This window comes from Crotalus tigris, unplaced genomic scaffold (genome assembly GCF_016545835.1).
Source record: "Crotalus tigris isolate CLP2741 ecotype Arizona unplaced genomic scaffold, ASM1654583v1 scf7180000020932.1150333, whole genome shotgun sequence".
NCBI classification, from domain to species: domain Eukaryota; kingdom Metazoa; phylum Chordata; class Lepidosauria; order Squamata; family Viperidae; genus Crotalus; species Crotalus tigris.
Genome location: NW_024098263.1, coordinates 336,947 through 351,539, shown reverse-complemented (window position 1 = coordinate 351,539; position 14,593 = coordinate 336,947). Strand labels below are relative to the sequence as shown.

At 50.2% G+C, this 14,593-nt stretch overlaps 1 protein-coding gene across 17 annotated transcripts in view; it reads right to left on the bottom strand.

The window, feature by feature from the left end:
* Positions 1–14,593, bottom strand: part of LOC120319679 (microtubule-associated protein 4-like) — a 166,366-nt gene that overhangs the window by 18,956 nt on the left and 132,817 nt on the right. For 15 of the 17 annotated variants that reach the window (XM_039368760.1, XM_039368764.1, XM_039368766.1 and 12 more), the window contains 5 exons: positions 10,893–10,990; positions 8,852–9,076; positions 5,918–6,104; positions 2,146–2,205; positions 1,757–2,052 (listed from right to left, as the gene is read on the bottom strand). In XM_039368760.1, the coding sequence (XP_039224694.1) occupies positions 1,757–2,052; positions 2,146–2,205; positions 5,918–6,104; positions 8,852–9,076; positions 10,893–10,990 (866 nt within the window). The remainder of the gene's footprint in view (positions 1–1,756; positions 2,053–2,145; positions 2,206–5,917; positions 6,105–8,851; positions 9,077–10,892; positions 10,991–14,593) is intronic. The other 2 variants (XM_039368761.1, XM_039368774.1) reach the window with 2 other exon arrangements.

Sequence of the window (14,593 nt, the reverse complement as noted above, 5' to 3'; positions counted from 1 at the left end):
ACCCAACTAGAGGACATCATCAGTGATAGAAGGAAGTGGGGATTTTAAGTAGAGAGGTAGGGAGGTAGGGAGGGAGGAAGGAAGGAAGGAAGGAAGGGAGGGAGGGAGGGAGGGAGGGAGGGAGGGAGGGAGGGGGAGGGAGGACTCTGAGCTGGGTGCTTTCCTTGCAGACATTTTGTGACCCAACTAAGGAACATCATCAGTGCTAGAAGGGAGGAGAAGAAGAAGGAAGGAAGGAAGGAAGGAAGGAAGGAAGGAAGGAAGGAAGGAAGGAAGGAAGGAAGGAAGGAAGGAAGGAAGGAGATTGGAATAAGGAGGAAGGGAGGGAGGAAGAGAGAAAGGAAGGGAAGGGAGGGAGGGAGGGAGGACTCTGAGCTGGGTGCTTTCCTTGCAGACATTTTGTGACCCAACTAAGGAACATCATCAGTGCTAGAAGGGAGGAGAAGAAGAAGGAAGGAAGGAAGGAAGGAAGGAAGGAAGGAAGGAAGGAAGGAAGGAAGGAAGGAAGGAAGGAAGGAAGGAAGGAGATTGGAATAAGGAGGAAGGGAGGGAGAAAGGAATAAGAAGGGAGGGAGGAAGAGAGAAAGGAAGGAAGGAAGGAAGGGAGGGAGGGAGGGAGGACTCTGAACTGGGTGCTTCCCTTGCAGACATTTTGTGACCCAACTAAGGAACATCATCAGTGCTAGAAGGGAGGAGGAGGAGGAAGGAAGGAAGGAAGGAAGGAGATTGGAATAAGGAGGAAGGGAGGGAGAAAGGAATAAGAAGGGAGGGAGGAAGAGAGAAAGGAAGGAAGGAAGGAAGGGAGGGAGGGAGGACTCTGAACTGGGTGCTTCCCTTGCAGACATTTTGTGACCCAACTAAGGAACATCATCAGTGCTAGAAGGGGGGAGAAGAAGGAGGAAGGAAGGAAGGAAGGAAGGAAGGGAGGGAGGGAGGGAGCACTCTGAACTGGGTGCTTTCCTTGCAGACATTTTGTGACCCAACTAAGGAATCTCATCAGGGCTAGAAGGGAAGAGGAGAAAGAGGAGGAAGGAAGGACCCTGAGTGGGTGGTCTCCTTGCAGACGTTTCGTGACCCAACTAGGGAACATCTTCAGGGCTAGAAGGAAGTGGGGAGTTTGGAGAGAATGAGGAGGAGGAGGAGGAGGAAGGAAGGGAGAGGAAGGAAGGAAGGAAGGGAGGGAGGGAGGGAGGGAGGGAGGGAGGACTCTGAGCTGGGTGCTTTCCTTGCAGACATTTTGTGACCCAACTAAGGAACATCATCAGGGCTAGAAGGGAGGAGAAGAAGGAGGAGGAGGAAGGAAAGAAGGAAGGAGGAGGAGGAAAGGAGAGGAAGGAAGGAAGGGAGGGAGGGAGGGACGAAAGAAGGGACCCTGAACTGGATGGCTTCCTTGCAGACGTTTCGTGACCCAACTAGAGAACACGATCAGGGCTAGAAGGAAGTGGGGGGGGGGGAGTTATGGAGAGGAGGAATAGGAGTTGACATCCCAGATACTAGGCGCCCGGGAGTTGCGGTTCTTCTCCTCGACGTGCTAGTATCTCACCCGCAAGGGCCCGTTTCCTTCCGGTGAGCCAACCATACCCAGGAGAGGTCCTTCTCTCTCCACGGGACCAAGTAACTAGTCCTCCTGGGTCCTCCGCGCTTCCGAAACAGGATGGTGGAATCTCGGTTAGGTTCCCGGGAGGGGTGGGTGGGTTTGAGGAGGACTTTCCCCTCCGTCTGTTTGGACCAACCCTGGTCAAGATACGGGACTCACCTTTCCTCCACCCGGTTGATATTTGATGTTATCCGTGGAACCGATCTTGGACCGGACGTTCTTCAGATCCGGAACGGAGACGCTGGTGGTCGGTCGCGGAGGCTTGGAAGCCCCCGGGCTGGTTTTGGGAAGGGCCTTGCTCGCCAAGGAGGGCTTCTTGGGTTCGGCCGGCACGCTGGCCGTCCCCGGAGGCTTGGCAGCGACGGGTTTCGGCTTCGGCCGGCCGGCCGGGGGTCCCGACGGGGCGGGAGAAGCGGTGGTGGAGGCCGGGGCGCTCCTGGGACGGCTCAGATCGGCTGTGAGGGAGAAGGTGGGTGAGGAGGAGGAGAGCTGCGTCCCGCAAGGCGGGGAGGGGGGGGAAAGAATGGCCTTTAGAGAAGAGGGATTACCTGTTGGTGACTTTGCCGGGGCCTTCTTTGCATCGGCGGCTTTGACATCGGTCTTGATGGCTGCCCAAGGCGAAGCAGGCAAAGGTCAGTTGGATTAGCCGCCTGACTTTTATTTTATTTTATTTTTTGTTTTATTTTATTTTTTATTTTATTTATTTTATTTGTTATTTAATTTAATTATTTTCTTTATTTTATTTTATTTCATTTTATTATTTTCTTTTATTATTTTCTTTATTTTCTTTAAAATAATTTTTTTACTGATTCTATTTTTATTTTATTTTTTTAATTTATCTATTCTATTCTATTCTTTATTTTATTGTTTTATTTTATTTATTTTATTTTATTTTATTCTTTTTATTTAATTTATTCATTATCCTATCCTATTCTATTTATTTTATTGTTTTTTATTTATTTTGTTTATTTTATTTTATTTATTTTATTATTTTATTTTAATATTTTATTTTATTATTTTTATTTATTTTATTTTATTATTCTATTCTATTTATTTTATTTTTTATTTTATTTTATTTATTATTCTATTCTATTTTATTGTTTTATTTTATTTATTTTATTTTATTTTATTCTTTTTATTTAATTTATTCATTATCCTATTCTATTCTATTTATTTTATTGTTTTTTATTTATTTTGTTTATTTATTTTATTTATTTTATTATTTTATTATTTTATTTTATTATTTTTATTTATTTTATTTTATTATTCTATTCTATTTATTTTATTTTTTCATTTGTTTTATTTTAATATTTTATTTTATTTGTTATTCTATTCTATTTATTTTATTTTATTTTTTCATTTTTTTAATTTAATTTTAATTTTATTTATTTTATTTTTTCATTTATTTTATTTTAATATTTTATTTTAATATTTTATTTATTATTTTATTTATTTTATTATTTTATTTTATTCTTTTTATTTTATCTTATCATTTTATTATTTTATTTTATCCTTTTCATTTATTTTATTTTATCCTTTTATTTTATTATTATATTATATTATATTATATTTATTATTCTATTCTATTCTACTGTAGTCTACTCTATTTTATTTTTTTATTTTATTACAAAGAACTAAAAATGGTCTCCGCCAAAAAACCTCCTCCTCCTCTTTTCCCCCAAACGACGACCGTGCGAGGAGGACTGAGTAGCCTAGTTCACCGGCATCCCTCTGCCGCGCTCTTAGAGACGGACAAAAGGGAATTCCTGGGAACTCAGGGTTAAAATGTGGGGGTCCTTGATGCTCTTTCTTGCAGACGTCTCATGACCCAACTAGGGAACGTCCTCAGTGCTGAAAGGGAGGCGAGTCTGCTCTCTGTTTATACACTAGGCCAGGGCTAGGCCACCTTGTCTCTTTTATGACTGGTGGACTTCAACTCCCAGAATTCCTGAGCCAGCCCTGCTGAGGGGAAAGGGAGAGTTTCCAAGCTGGGCCATGCTGGCTCAGGAATTCTGGGAGTTGAAGTCCACCAGTCATAAAGCGGCCTAGGCCTGGGCCAGAGGTAGGCCACCTTGGCTCTTTTATGACTGCTGGACTTCAACTCCCAGAATTCCTGAGCCAGCCATGCTTGGCTCAGGAATTCTTCATTATAGGACTGCTGGACTTCAACTCCCAGAATTCCTGAGCCAGCCATGCTGAGGGGAAAGGGAGAGGTTTCCAAGCTGAGCCATGCTGGCTCAGGAATTCTGGGAGTTGAAGTCCACGAGTCATAAAGCGGCCTAGGCCTAGGCCAGAGTAGGCAGCTTGGCTCTTTTATGACTCGTGGACTTCAACTCCCAGAATTCCTGAGCCGCCATGTTGAGGGGAAAGGGAGAGGTTTCCAAGCTGAGCCATGCTGGCTCAGGAATTCTGGGAGTTGAAGTCCACCAGTCATAAAGCGGCCTAGGCTCAGAAGTAGGCCAGCTTGGCTCTGAAGTTTATGACTCGTGGACTTCAACTCCCAGAATTCCTGAGCCAGCCATGCTGAGGGGAAAGGGAGAGGTTTCCAAGCTGAGCCAGGGTGGCTCAGGAATTCTGGGAGTTGAAGTCCACGAGCCATAAAAGGGCCAAGGTGGCCCAGCCCTGCACTAGTGGCTTGCCCTATCAATACTCTAATTAAGGAAATACCAACTCAGACAAACAAACCACGGCCTAATCAAGGACCCGTCAAGAATATCTCAACCATCACTGACAAGGAAGGGAGGGAGGGAGGGAGGGAAGAGAGGGATAAAAGGAAGGGAGGAAGAAAAGAAAGCAAGGAGGGAGGGAAGAAATGGAGGGAAGGAGAGAAGGAAAGCAGGGAGGGAGGAAGGGAGGGAAGGAAAGCATGGAATGGAGAGAGGGAGGGAAAGAGCGGAAAGGGAAAGAAGGAAAGTATGGAGGGAAGGGAGGGATAAAACAGGAAGGAAAGAAAGGCTGGAAGGAAGGGATAAAGGGAAGGGAGGAAGAAAGGAAAGCAAGGTGGGAGGGAAGGGAAGAATGGAAGAAATGGAGGGAAGGAGAGAGGAAAGGGAAGCAGGAAGGGAAGAGAAAGGGACGGAGGGATGGAAGGAAGGAAAAAAAGGAAGAAAAAAGGAAGCATGGAATGAAGGGAGAGAGGGAGGGAAAGAGAGGAAGGAAAGAAGGAAGGAAGGAAAGCCTGGAATGAAGGGAGGGAGAGAGGGAGGGAAAGAGAAGGAAGGAAAGCGAGGGATGGAAACAGGAAGGAAAGAAGGATGGAAGGGATAAAGGGAGGGGAGGAAGAAAGGAAAGCAAGGAGGGAGGGAAAAATGAAAGAAATGAAGGAGAGAAGGGAAGGAAGGAAGCCGGGAGGGAAGAGAAGGGATAAAGGGAAGGGAGACAGAAAGGAAAGCAAGGAGGGAGGGAAGGAAGGAGGAAGGGAGGGAGAAAGGAAAGCAAGGAGATAAGGAAGGAAGGAAAGGATGGAAGGAAGGGAGGGAGGAAGAAAGGAAAGCAAGGAGGGAGGGAAGGAAAGAGAGAAGAATGGAAGAAATGGAGGGAAGCAGGGAGGGAAGAGAAGAGAGGGAGGGATGGGAGGGAGGAAGGAAGAAAGGAAGGAAAGAAGGAAGGAAAAAAGAAGGAAAGCCTGGAATGGAGAGGGAGGGATGGAAACAGGAAGGAAAGAAGGATGGAAGGGAGGGGAGGAAGAAAGGAAAGCAAGGAGGGAGGGAAAAATGAAAGAAATGAAGGAGAGAAGGGAAGGAAGGAAAGCAGGGAGGGAAGAGAAGGGATAAAGGGAAGGGAGGCAGAAAGGAAAGCAAGGAGGCAGGGAAGGAAGGAGGGAAACAGGAAGGAAGGAAACGAGGATCGAAGGAAGGGATAAAGGAAAGGAAGGAAGGAAAGAATGGACGAAAGGGAGGGAAGGGGGGAGGAAAGGGAAGAAGGGAAGGGAGGAAAGCAGGGAGGGAAGGATGGAAGTAAGTAAGGAAGTAAGGAAGGAAGGAGGGAAGGCATGGAATGAAGGAGGGAAAAGAGAGGAGAAGGAAGGAAGGAAGGAAGGAAGGAAGGAAGGAAGGAAGGAAGGAAGGAAGGAAGGAAGGGGCCTTCTTCGGCCACCCCATTATGCCCTGAACCCCCCCGGGCTGGGGGCGTCCACCCTCCCTAACTTCCCCTCCATCCATTCCGGAATCAGGTGGGACAAAGACGGACAACCGGAGACCACCTCAACCGTCCAGGCAGCTCCTCCGCCCTCCAACGCCCCACCCACCTCCCCCTACTCCTTCATTCCCGGAAGACCCCCTCCCCAAAATCTCCCAAGCACTCCCTCCAGGAACAACTCACCGGAGGTCTTCTTGGGGGGCAAAGCGGTGGCGGTGGTGCTCCTCGGCCCGGGCGACGTCCCCACGGTGGCCACCACCCCGGTAGGCCTGGAGCCCCCCGGGGTGGTCTTCCCGCCGTTCCGAGGGGTGGTGGCCGAGGGGGTCTTGGAAGGGGAGACCCTCTTATCCGGGCTCTTCCCATCGGTCCCCTAAGAGGAGGAGGAGAAGGAGGAGGAGAAGGGATCCCGTCAGAGGCAGGAAGTTCTCCAGAAGTTCCTCCAAGCAAGGGATCCAGAAGGCCACGCGGTCAACGCAACAGAAAGGGACCCGCACATGTGTGAGGTTGGCCCACGGGGCCACCCCTGTCCAGAGTCACACATTCCCTTCTCCGCAACGTCCCTTCATTTCCCCTGAGATATTTCCCACAGATTAGAAGAAGAGCACCGGAAGGGAACCTGGAGATCTTCTAGTCCACCCCTCCGCTGGAGACCTATTCAAGCTTTGCTCGGGAGAGTAGCTTCCGAGTTGCTTTCTCCTACGCAGCATCCCTTCAGTTTCCCCCAAGGTCTTTCCCGCAGATTAGAAGAAGAGCACCGGAAGGGACCCCGGAGGTCTGCTAGTCCATCCCCCTGCTGGAGACCTATTCAAGCTCTCTTCTTTGCTAGGGGGGAGTATCTTCCGAGTTGCTTTCTCCGTCCGTTATAGACCTGTGGGATCGGCCGTTTCTTATCCGACCGGTCCCTACGTAGCGTCCCTTCGGTTCCCCCAAGGTCTTTCCCACCTCCTAGTAATGAGAGCATTGGAAGGGACCATGGAGGTCTTCTAGTCCACCCCCTGCTGAGGTAGACCTATTCGAGCTGTTTTCTTTGCAGCCTGAGGAACTAGGCCAGGAGTAAGCCACCTTGGCTCTTTTATGACTGGTGGACTTCAACTCCCAGAATTCCCGGCTGGCTGGGGCAGGGGTAGGCCACCTCGGCTCTTTTATGACTGGTGGACCAACTCCCAGAATCCCTGAGCCAGCCATGGTGAGGGGAAAGGGAGAGGTTTCCAAGCTGAGCCAGGCTGGCTCAGGAATTCTGGGAGTTGAAGTCCACCAGATCCATGGTTGCCTACCTCTGGACTAGATGATCTCCAAGATCCCTTCCAACTCTGGCCTTCTGTTATTCTGTAAGGGGTCTCCTGCTTGAGGGGGTGGGACTAGATGACCTCCAAGGCCCCTTCCAACTCTGGCCTTCTGTTATTCTGTAAAGTGTCTCCTGCTTGAGGGGGTGGGACTAGATGACCTCCAGGGTCCCTTCCAACTCCGTGATTCTATAAGGGTCTCCTGCTTGAGCGGGGGGGGGGGGTTGGACTAGATGACCTACAACGTCCCTTCCAACTCTGTTATTCTGTAAAGGGTCTCCTGCTTGAGGGGGTTGGACTAGATGACCTCCGAGGTCCCTTCCAACTCCTGTTAACCTGTAACTCTGTAAGGTCCACCATTCCAGAACGCCTTTTGATCATACCAAGGATTAACTAACGCCCAGAATTCCCGAGCCAGCCACGCTGAGGGGAAAAGGGGAGAGGTTTCCAAGCTGAGCCAGGCTGGCTGAGGAATTCTGGGAGTTGAAGTCCATAAGTCATAAAGTGGCCTAGGCCTAGGCTAGAGGTAGGCCAGCTTGGCTCTTCTATGACTCGTGGACTTCAATTCCCAGAATTCCTGAGCCAGCCACGCTGAGGGGAAAAGGGGAGAGGTTTCCAAGTTGAGCCAGGCTGGCTGAGGAATTCTGGGAGTTGAAGTCCACGAGTCATAAAAGAGCCAAGGTTGCCTATTCCTGGTATAGGGTGCCATGCTAGCACAGGATTTCTGGGAGTTGAAGTCCCCTCATCTTCCTAGTAACTCAGGGGTAGGCCACCTTGGCTCTTTTATTACTGGTGGACTTCAACTCCCAGAATTGCTCAGCCAGCATGGGGGAAGTATGGGCCCTTCATGACTGGTGGACTTCAACTCCCAGAATTCCTGAGCCAGCCCGGCTCAGCAACCTCTCCCTTTCCCCTCAGTGTGGCTGGCTCAGGAATTCTGGGAGTTGAAGTCCACCAGTCATAAAGCGGCCTAGGCCTAGGCCAGAGGTAGGCCAGCTTGGCTCTTTTATGACTCGCGGACTTCAACTCCCAGAATCCCCCAGCCAGCCATGCTGAGGGGAAAGGGAGAGGTTTCCAAGCTGAGCCAGGCTGGGTCAGGAATTCTGGGAGTTGAAGTCCACAGAGTCATAAAGCGGCCTAGGCCAGAGGTAGGCCACCTTGGCTCTTTGATGACTAGTGGACTTCAACTCCCAGAATCCCTCAGCCAGCCATGCTGAGGGGAAAGGGAGAGGTTTCCAAGCTGAGCCAGGCTGGCTCAGGAATTCTGGGAGTTGAAGTCCACAGAGTCATAAAGCGGCCTAGGCCAGAGGTAGGCCACCTTGGCTCTTTGATGACTGGTGGACTTCAACTCCCAGAATTCCTCAGCCAGCCATGCTGAGGGGAAAGGGAGAGGTTTCCAAGCTGAGCCAGGCTGGCTCAGGAATTCTGGGAGTTGAAGTCCACCAGTCATCAAAGAGCCAAGGCGGCCTAGCCCTGGGCTAGGGAGAGTATCTTCCGAGTTTCTTTCCTGCTCCGTTATACAGCTGTGGCCCCTGCGGCCTCTTATCGGACCGGTCCCTAAACCGCATCCCTTCGCTCAGTCCCCCAAGGTCTTTCCCACCTACCCTTATACCCATCTCCAAATGAGGGGGGGTCACTTTTATCTTTCTTTCCTTCTCCATTATACAGCCGTGGGCACGGCTCTCTCTTTTCTTTTACCCGATCCTTTCTTCTCGGCAGCATCCCTTCGCCGAGTCTCCCAAATCCTTTCGGGCGCGCCAGGGCCGCCGTCCGGACGTCTTCCTCCCCGCTCCCGCCCACGTTCTCCTCCGCGCAATTCCCAGTTTTTCCTTACCTTGGGTTTAAGCTCCCGAGGAGTTAAACTGGACGGCCGAGCCAGGCCGGACGACGGGCGTTTCGGAGCGGGCGCCGCCGCCGTGGGACCGCCGCCCGGCGCAGTGGTCTTTTTGTTTGAGCCCAGCGTGGCAGAAGCCGGACGCTTCATGGGGGGGACTCCGGCCGTCCCGGGCTTGGATTTTGCTGGAGCGGGCTTGGCGCCCGTGGCGGTGGCGGCCGACGGCTGGACGGGGGGGGGGAACATGCACCCCAGCGCAACGGAAAACAAAGAGACGACACGGAAAGAGAAAGAGAACGAGAGAGAGAGAGAAAGAGAGAGAGAGAAGAAAAAAAACGAAACGAGACAGAAAAGAAAAAGAAAAAAGCGAGCGTTGTAAACGGAAGGCCGAAAAAGATAAAAACGGGCGCAACTCAAGTCAATTTCAGGCAAAGAAATAATAATAATAATAATAATTAATAATAATAATAATAATAATAATAATAATAATGGCGGGACTCTCTGTTCTCTGAGCTGGAAGGTAGAAGCGTCGGATTGACCCAAATAATAATCCTTGGAAAAGGATTGAGGGGCAGAGAGAAAAGGAAGACTCCAATCGCTGCAATTCCAGTTGCGGACGTTTCATGACCCAACTAGGGAACATCATCAGTGCTAGAAGGGGGAAGAGGAGGAGGAGGAGGAGGAGGAGGAGGAGGAGGAGGAGGAGGGGGGGGGAGTCCGTGGAGTATTTAACACTGACAGTTAAGTCCATACATCTTGAAAGGAGATGAAGAGGGATGGACATCTTCAATTGTCCATACATGGTCCTTCCATCTTCAAACTATCAAGGTATGGATGTCCACCTCAAAGCCATGAACTTCCAGCAGGTGTCTTCAACTCTGCCAGGTGGGTCCGTCCATCTTTTACTGGCGATGAAGAGGGATGGACCAAATATGGACTTGAATGGTCCATACACCTTCAACGGTCCCTACACCTTCAACCTACCAACTTATGGATGTCCACCTCCAAGCCATGAACTTACAGCAGATTTTCTCAACTCTGGCAGGTGGATCCGTCCATCTTTTAATGGAGATGAAGAGGGATGGACCAAATCTGGACTTGAATGGTCCCTACACCTTCAACGGTCCCTACACCTTCAACCCATTAAAGGTATGGATGTCCACCTCAAAAGCCTTAGAGCAGGTTACCTCCATTTTGGCAGGTTGATCCACCCATCTTTTAATGGGAGATGAAGAAGGATGGACCAAAGATGGACTTGGTCCCTACATCTGCAATGGTCCATATGCCTTCAAGGTACAGTATCAAGCTATGGATGACCATCTCAAAGCCATGAACTTGCAGCAGGTATTCTCAACTCTGCCAGGTGGATCCGTCCAGCTTTTAATGGAGATGAAGAGGGATGGACATCTTCAATTGTCCACACATGGTCCTTCCCTCTTCAAACTATGAAGGTATGGATGTCCGCCTCAAAATCGTGAACTTACAGCAGGTATTCTCAACTCTGGCAGTGGATCCATCCATCTTTTAATGGAGATGAAGAAGGATGGACATCTTCAATTATCCACACATGGTCCTTCCATCTTCAAACTATGAAGGTATGGATGCCCACCTCAAAATCGTGAACTTACAGCAGGCATTCTCAACTCTGGCAGGTGGATCTGTCCACCTTTTACTGGAGGCGAAGAGGGATGGACCAAATATGGACTAGGTCAATGGTCCGGACACCTACAAGCTAACCAATTATGGATGTCCACCTCAAAGCGGTGAACGAACCTACCTCAGGGTTTCTCCACCGGGGTCAGCTGGAAGATGTATGGACTTCAGCTCCCAAGAATCCCCAGCCAGGGTGGGAGCTGAAGTCCAGACAAATTCGGTCTACCCAGATGGAGGAACGCTGCTCTACCGGTTGCGTGGGTCTTCTCCAGAAGCTTCACCTCAGAGAACAGACCTTCAACGTTAGCTTAGAAGAAGCAGGATGGGGGGGAAAAAAACCCACAACCCCAAGCATGTCAGAAACGGGAAACGCAAGACGCAACCTCACCTTGTTCTTCTTGTCCGGGCTGGGTGGAAGGTCCTTTCCGGGAAGGGCAGCTGGCTCTTCTGCTGATGGAACCTCAGCAGATGCCTTCACCTCTTCTGCTTTGGCGACACAAAAGGTCAAGAGACGAGGTGGTTAGAAGGGTCGCCTTTCGCAGCACGACGGAGACCCGAGGAAGGCTGGAAGGACCCACAACGCAACTTGTCTCTTATTTCCGGGTTGGTGTTTGTGGTGGGCTTGGGAAGCTTCTCGGGACCTGGGGAGGTGAGTCCATCATCCTGGGAAGCCAAAGCCCAGGATGACTACGGGGGGTGGGGTGGGGTGGGGTGAATTTATATATTTATTCTGCTCTGCCCCCTCCTACTTTTCCGTTTCCGTGACCTGCATGTAAGAACGGGCCTTAAGAGACGAGCCGGTCGAAGGTTTGCTTCCATGTAGAAAACCACGTTCAGCAAACATTTGCCCCAAGGATAGAAGAGAGAATATTTATAAGAGGAGAGGAAGAGGAGGAGGAGGGGAAGAAGAAGAAGAAGAAGAAGAAGAAGAAGAAGAAGAAGAAGAAGAAGAAGAAGAAGAAGAAGAGGAGGAGGAGGAGGAGGAAGAGGAGGAGGAGCAGAAGGAGAAAGAGAAGAATAAGAATAAGAAGAGGAGGAAGAGAAGAGAAGAAGGAGAAGGAGGAGGTGGAGGAGGAGGAGGAGGAGAAGAAGAAGAAGAAAGGGAGGAGCAGAAGGAGAAAGAGAAGAAGAATAAGAATAAGAAGAGGAGGAGGAGGAGAAGAGAAGAAGGAGGAGGTGGAGAAGAAGAAGAAGAAGGAAGAAGAAGAAGAAAAAGGAGAAGAGAAGAAGGAGGAGAAGGAGGAGGAGGAGAAGAAGAAGAAGAAGAGAAGGAGGAGGAGGAGGCTGTGGGGTCCTTGATGCTCTCTGAGCTGGGTGCTTCTCATGCAGACGTCTCATGACCCAACTAGGTAACATCATCAGAGCTAGAAGGGAGGAGGAGGAACAGGAAGGAGGAGAAGGAGGAAGAGGAGAAAAAGGAGAGGAGGAGGAGGACAACGAGAAGGAGACGAAGAGCAGGACGACGAGAAGGAGACAAGGAGGAAGAAGAAGAGGAGGAGACGAAGAGAAAGAGGAGGAGGGGGACTGTAGGGTGCCTGGTGCTCTCTGAACTTGTAGACCTTTCGAGGTCAAACTAGGGAACAACATCAGCGCTCGAAGGGAGAGGAGGAGGAGGAGGAGGAGGAACAGGAAGGAGGAGGAGGAGGAGATGGAGCAAGGTGGAGGAAGGAGAAGAAGAGCAGGAGGATGAGGAGATGAGGACGAGAAAGAGACGAAGAAGTGAAGGAGGAAGACGAGAAGGAGGTGGAGAAGAGAATACGAAGAGGAGAAGGGGAGGATACAAAGAGGAGGATGAGAAGGAGGAGGAAGAGGAGGAGACGAAGAGGAGAAGGAGGACAAGAAGGAGGAGGAGACAAGGAGGAGAAGGATGAGAAGGAGAAGAGGAGGATACGAAGGAGAAGAAGGAGGAGAAGAGGAGGATACGAAGAGGAGAAGAAGGAGGAGGAGAGGAGGATACGAAGAGGAGAAGGAGAAGAGGAGGATATGAAGAGGAGAAGAAGGAGGAGAAGAGGAGGATACGAAGAGGAGAAGAAGGAGGAGAAGAGGAGGATACGAAGAGGAGAAGAAGGAGGAGAAGAGGAGGATACGAAGAGAAGGATAAGAGGAGGATACGAAGAGGGGAAGAAGGAGGAGGAGGAGGAAGAGGAGAAGAAGGATGAGAAGGAGGAGAAGAGGAGGATACAAAGAGGAGAAGGAGGAGGACAAGAAGGAGAAGGAGAAGAAGAGGCTACAAAGAGGAGAAGGACGACGAGGAGAACGAGAAGGAGATGGAGGAGGAGACCAAGAGGAGGAGGAGGAAGAGGAGGAGACGAAGGAAGGAGAGGAAGGAGGAAGAGGTGGTCAAACAGAGGCATTCCTCGACTTAAGACGACAACGGAGCCCAGCCTTTCCGTTGCTAAGCGAGACGGTTGTTCGGGGAGTTTTTTTTACCCCATTTGACAACCTTCCTGCGGTCATTAAGTGAAACACTGCAGTTCATCAGTTTGTAAACAGCCCGATTGTTCAGTGACTCTGGTTTCCACTTTGGACTTTTGCTCGTCAGACGGTCGCCAAAGGGGATCCCGTGACCCACACTGCGGCCGTCACAAATACGAGTCGGTTGCCCGGGCGTCTCATTTTTAATCACCTGACCCTGGGGATGCTGCAAGGGTCCGAAGTGCGAAAGATGGTGAAAAACAGCGCTCAGTTCCTTTGGTCAGTCCCAGGCCAAGTTCAGACGGTCACTAAACGAACCGTCGTAAGCCGAGAACCACCATTAGTTTCCCAAATACCGCTCACAAGCCCTTTTGTTCCCTGTTTTACCAAAGTCTCCTGCTGGAGCAGGACTAGGTGACCTCCAAGGAAGGGGGGAAGGGGTTGGACTAGATGACCTCCAAGGCCCCGCCCAACTCTGTCATCCCAAAAGGGTCTCCTGCTTGAGCAGGGGGTTGGACTAGATGACCTCCAAGGTCCCTTCCAACTCTGGTATTCTGTAACGGTCTCCTGCATGAGGGGGTTGGACTAGATGACCTCCAGGATCCCTTCCAACTCTTGCTCTTCTGTGATTCTGCTAAGGATCTCCTGCTTGAGGAGAGGGTTGGACTAGATGACCTACAAGGTCCCTTCCTGCTCTCTTATTCTGTAAGGGTCTCCTGCTTGAGCAGGGGGCTGGACTAGATGACCTCGAAGGCCCCTTCTAACTCTTTTATTCTATCAGGGTCTCCTACTCGAGCAGCGGGTTGGACTAGATGACCTGCAGGGTCCCTTCCAACTGTTATTTTGTAAAGAGTCTCCTGCTCGAGGGGGTTGGACTAGATGACCTCCAGGCTCCCTTCCAACTCTGTCCTTCTGTTATTCTGTAAGGGTGTCTTGATGGAGCTGAGGGTTGGACTAGATGACCTTCAGGGTCCCTTCCAACTGTTGTTCTATAAAGGATCTCCTGCATGAGGGGGTTGGACTAGATGACCTCCAGGATCCCTTCCAACTCCTGTTAATCTGTAAAGGGTCTCCTGCTTGAGAGGGTTGGACTAGATGACCTCCAGGGTCCCTTCCAACTCTGGTATTCTGTAACGGTCTCCTGCATGAGGGGGTTGGACTAGATGACCTCCAGGATCCCTTCCAACTCTTGTTCTTCTGTGATTCTGTTAAGGATCTCCTGCTTAAGGAGGGGGTTGGACTAGATGACCTACAAGGTCTGTTCCTGCTCTCTTATTCTGTAAGGGTATCCTGCTTGAGCAGGGGGTTGGACTAAATGACCTAAAGGGTACCTTCCAACTGTTGTTCTATAAAGGATCTCCTGCATGAGGGGGTTGTACTAGATGACCTCCAGGATCCCTTCCAACTCCTGTTAATCTGTAAAGGGTCTCCCGCTTGAGGGGGTTAAACTAGATGACCTCCAGGGTCCCTTCCAACTCCTGTTAATCTGTAAAGGGTCTCCCGCTTGAGGGGGTTGGACTCGATGACCTCCAGGGTCCCTTCCAACTCTGGCCTTCTGTGACTCTGTAAAGGCTCTCCTGCTGGAGCAGGGGGTTGGACTAGATGACCTCCGAGGACCCTTCCAACCCCTGTTCACCTGTAATTCTGGAAGGTCCACCATTCCAGAACGCCTTT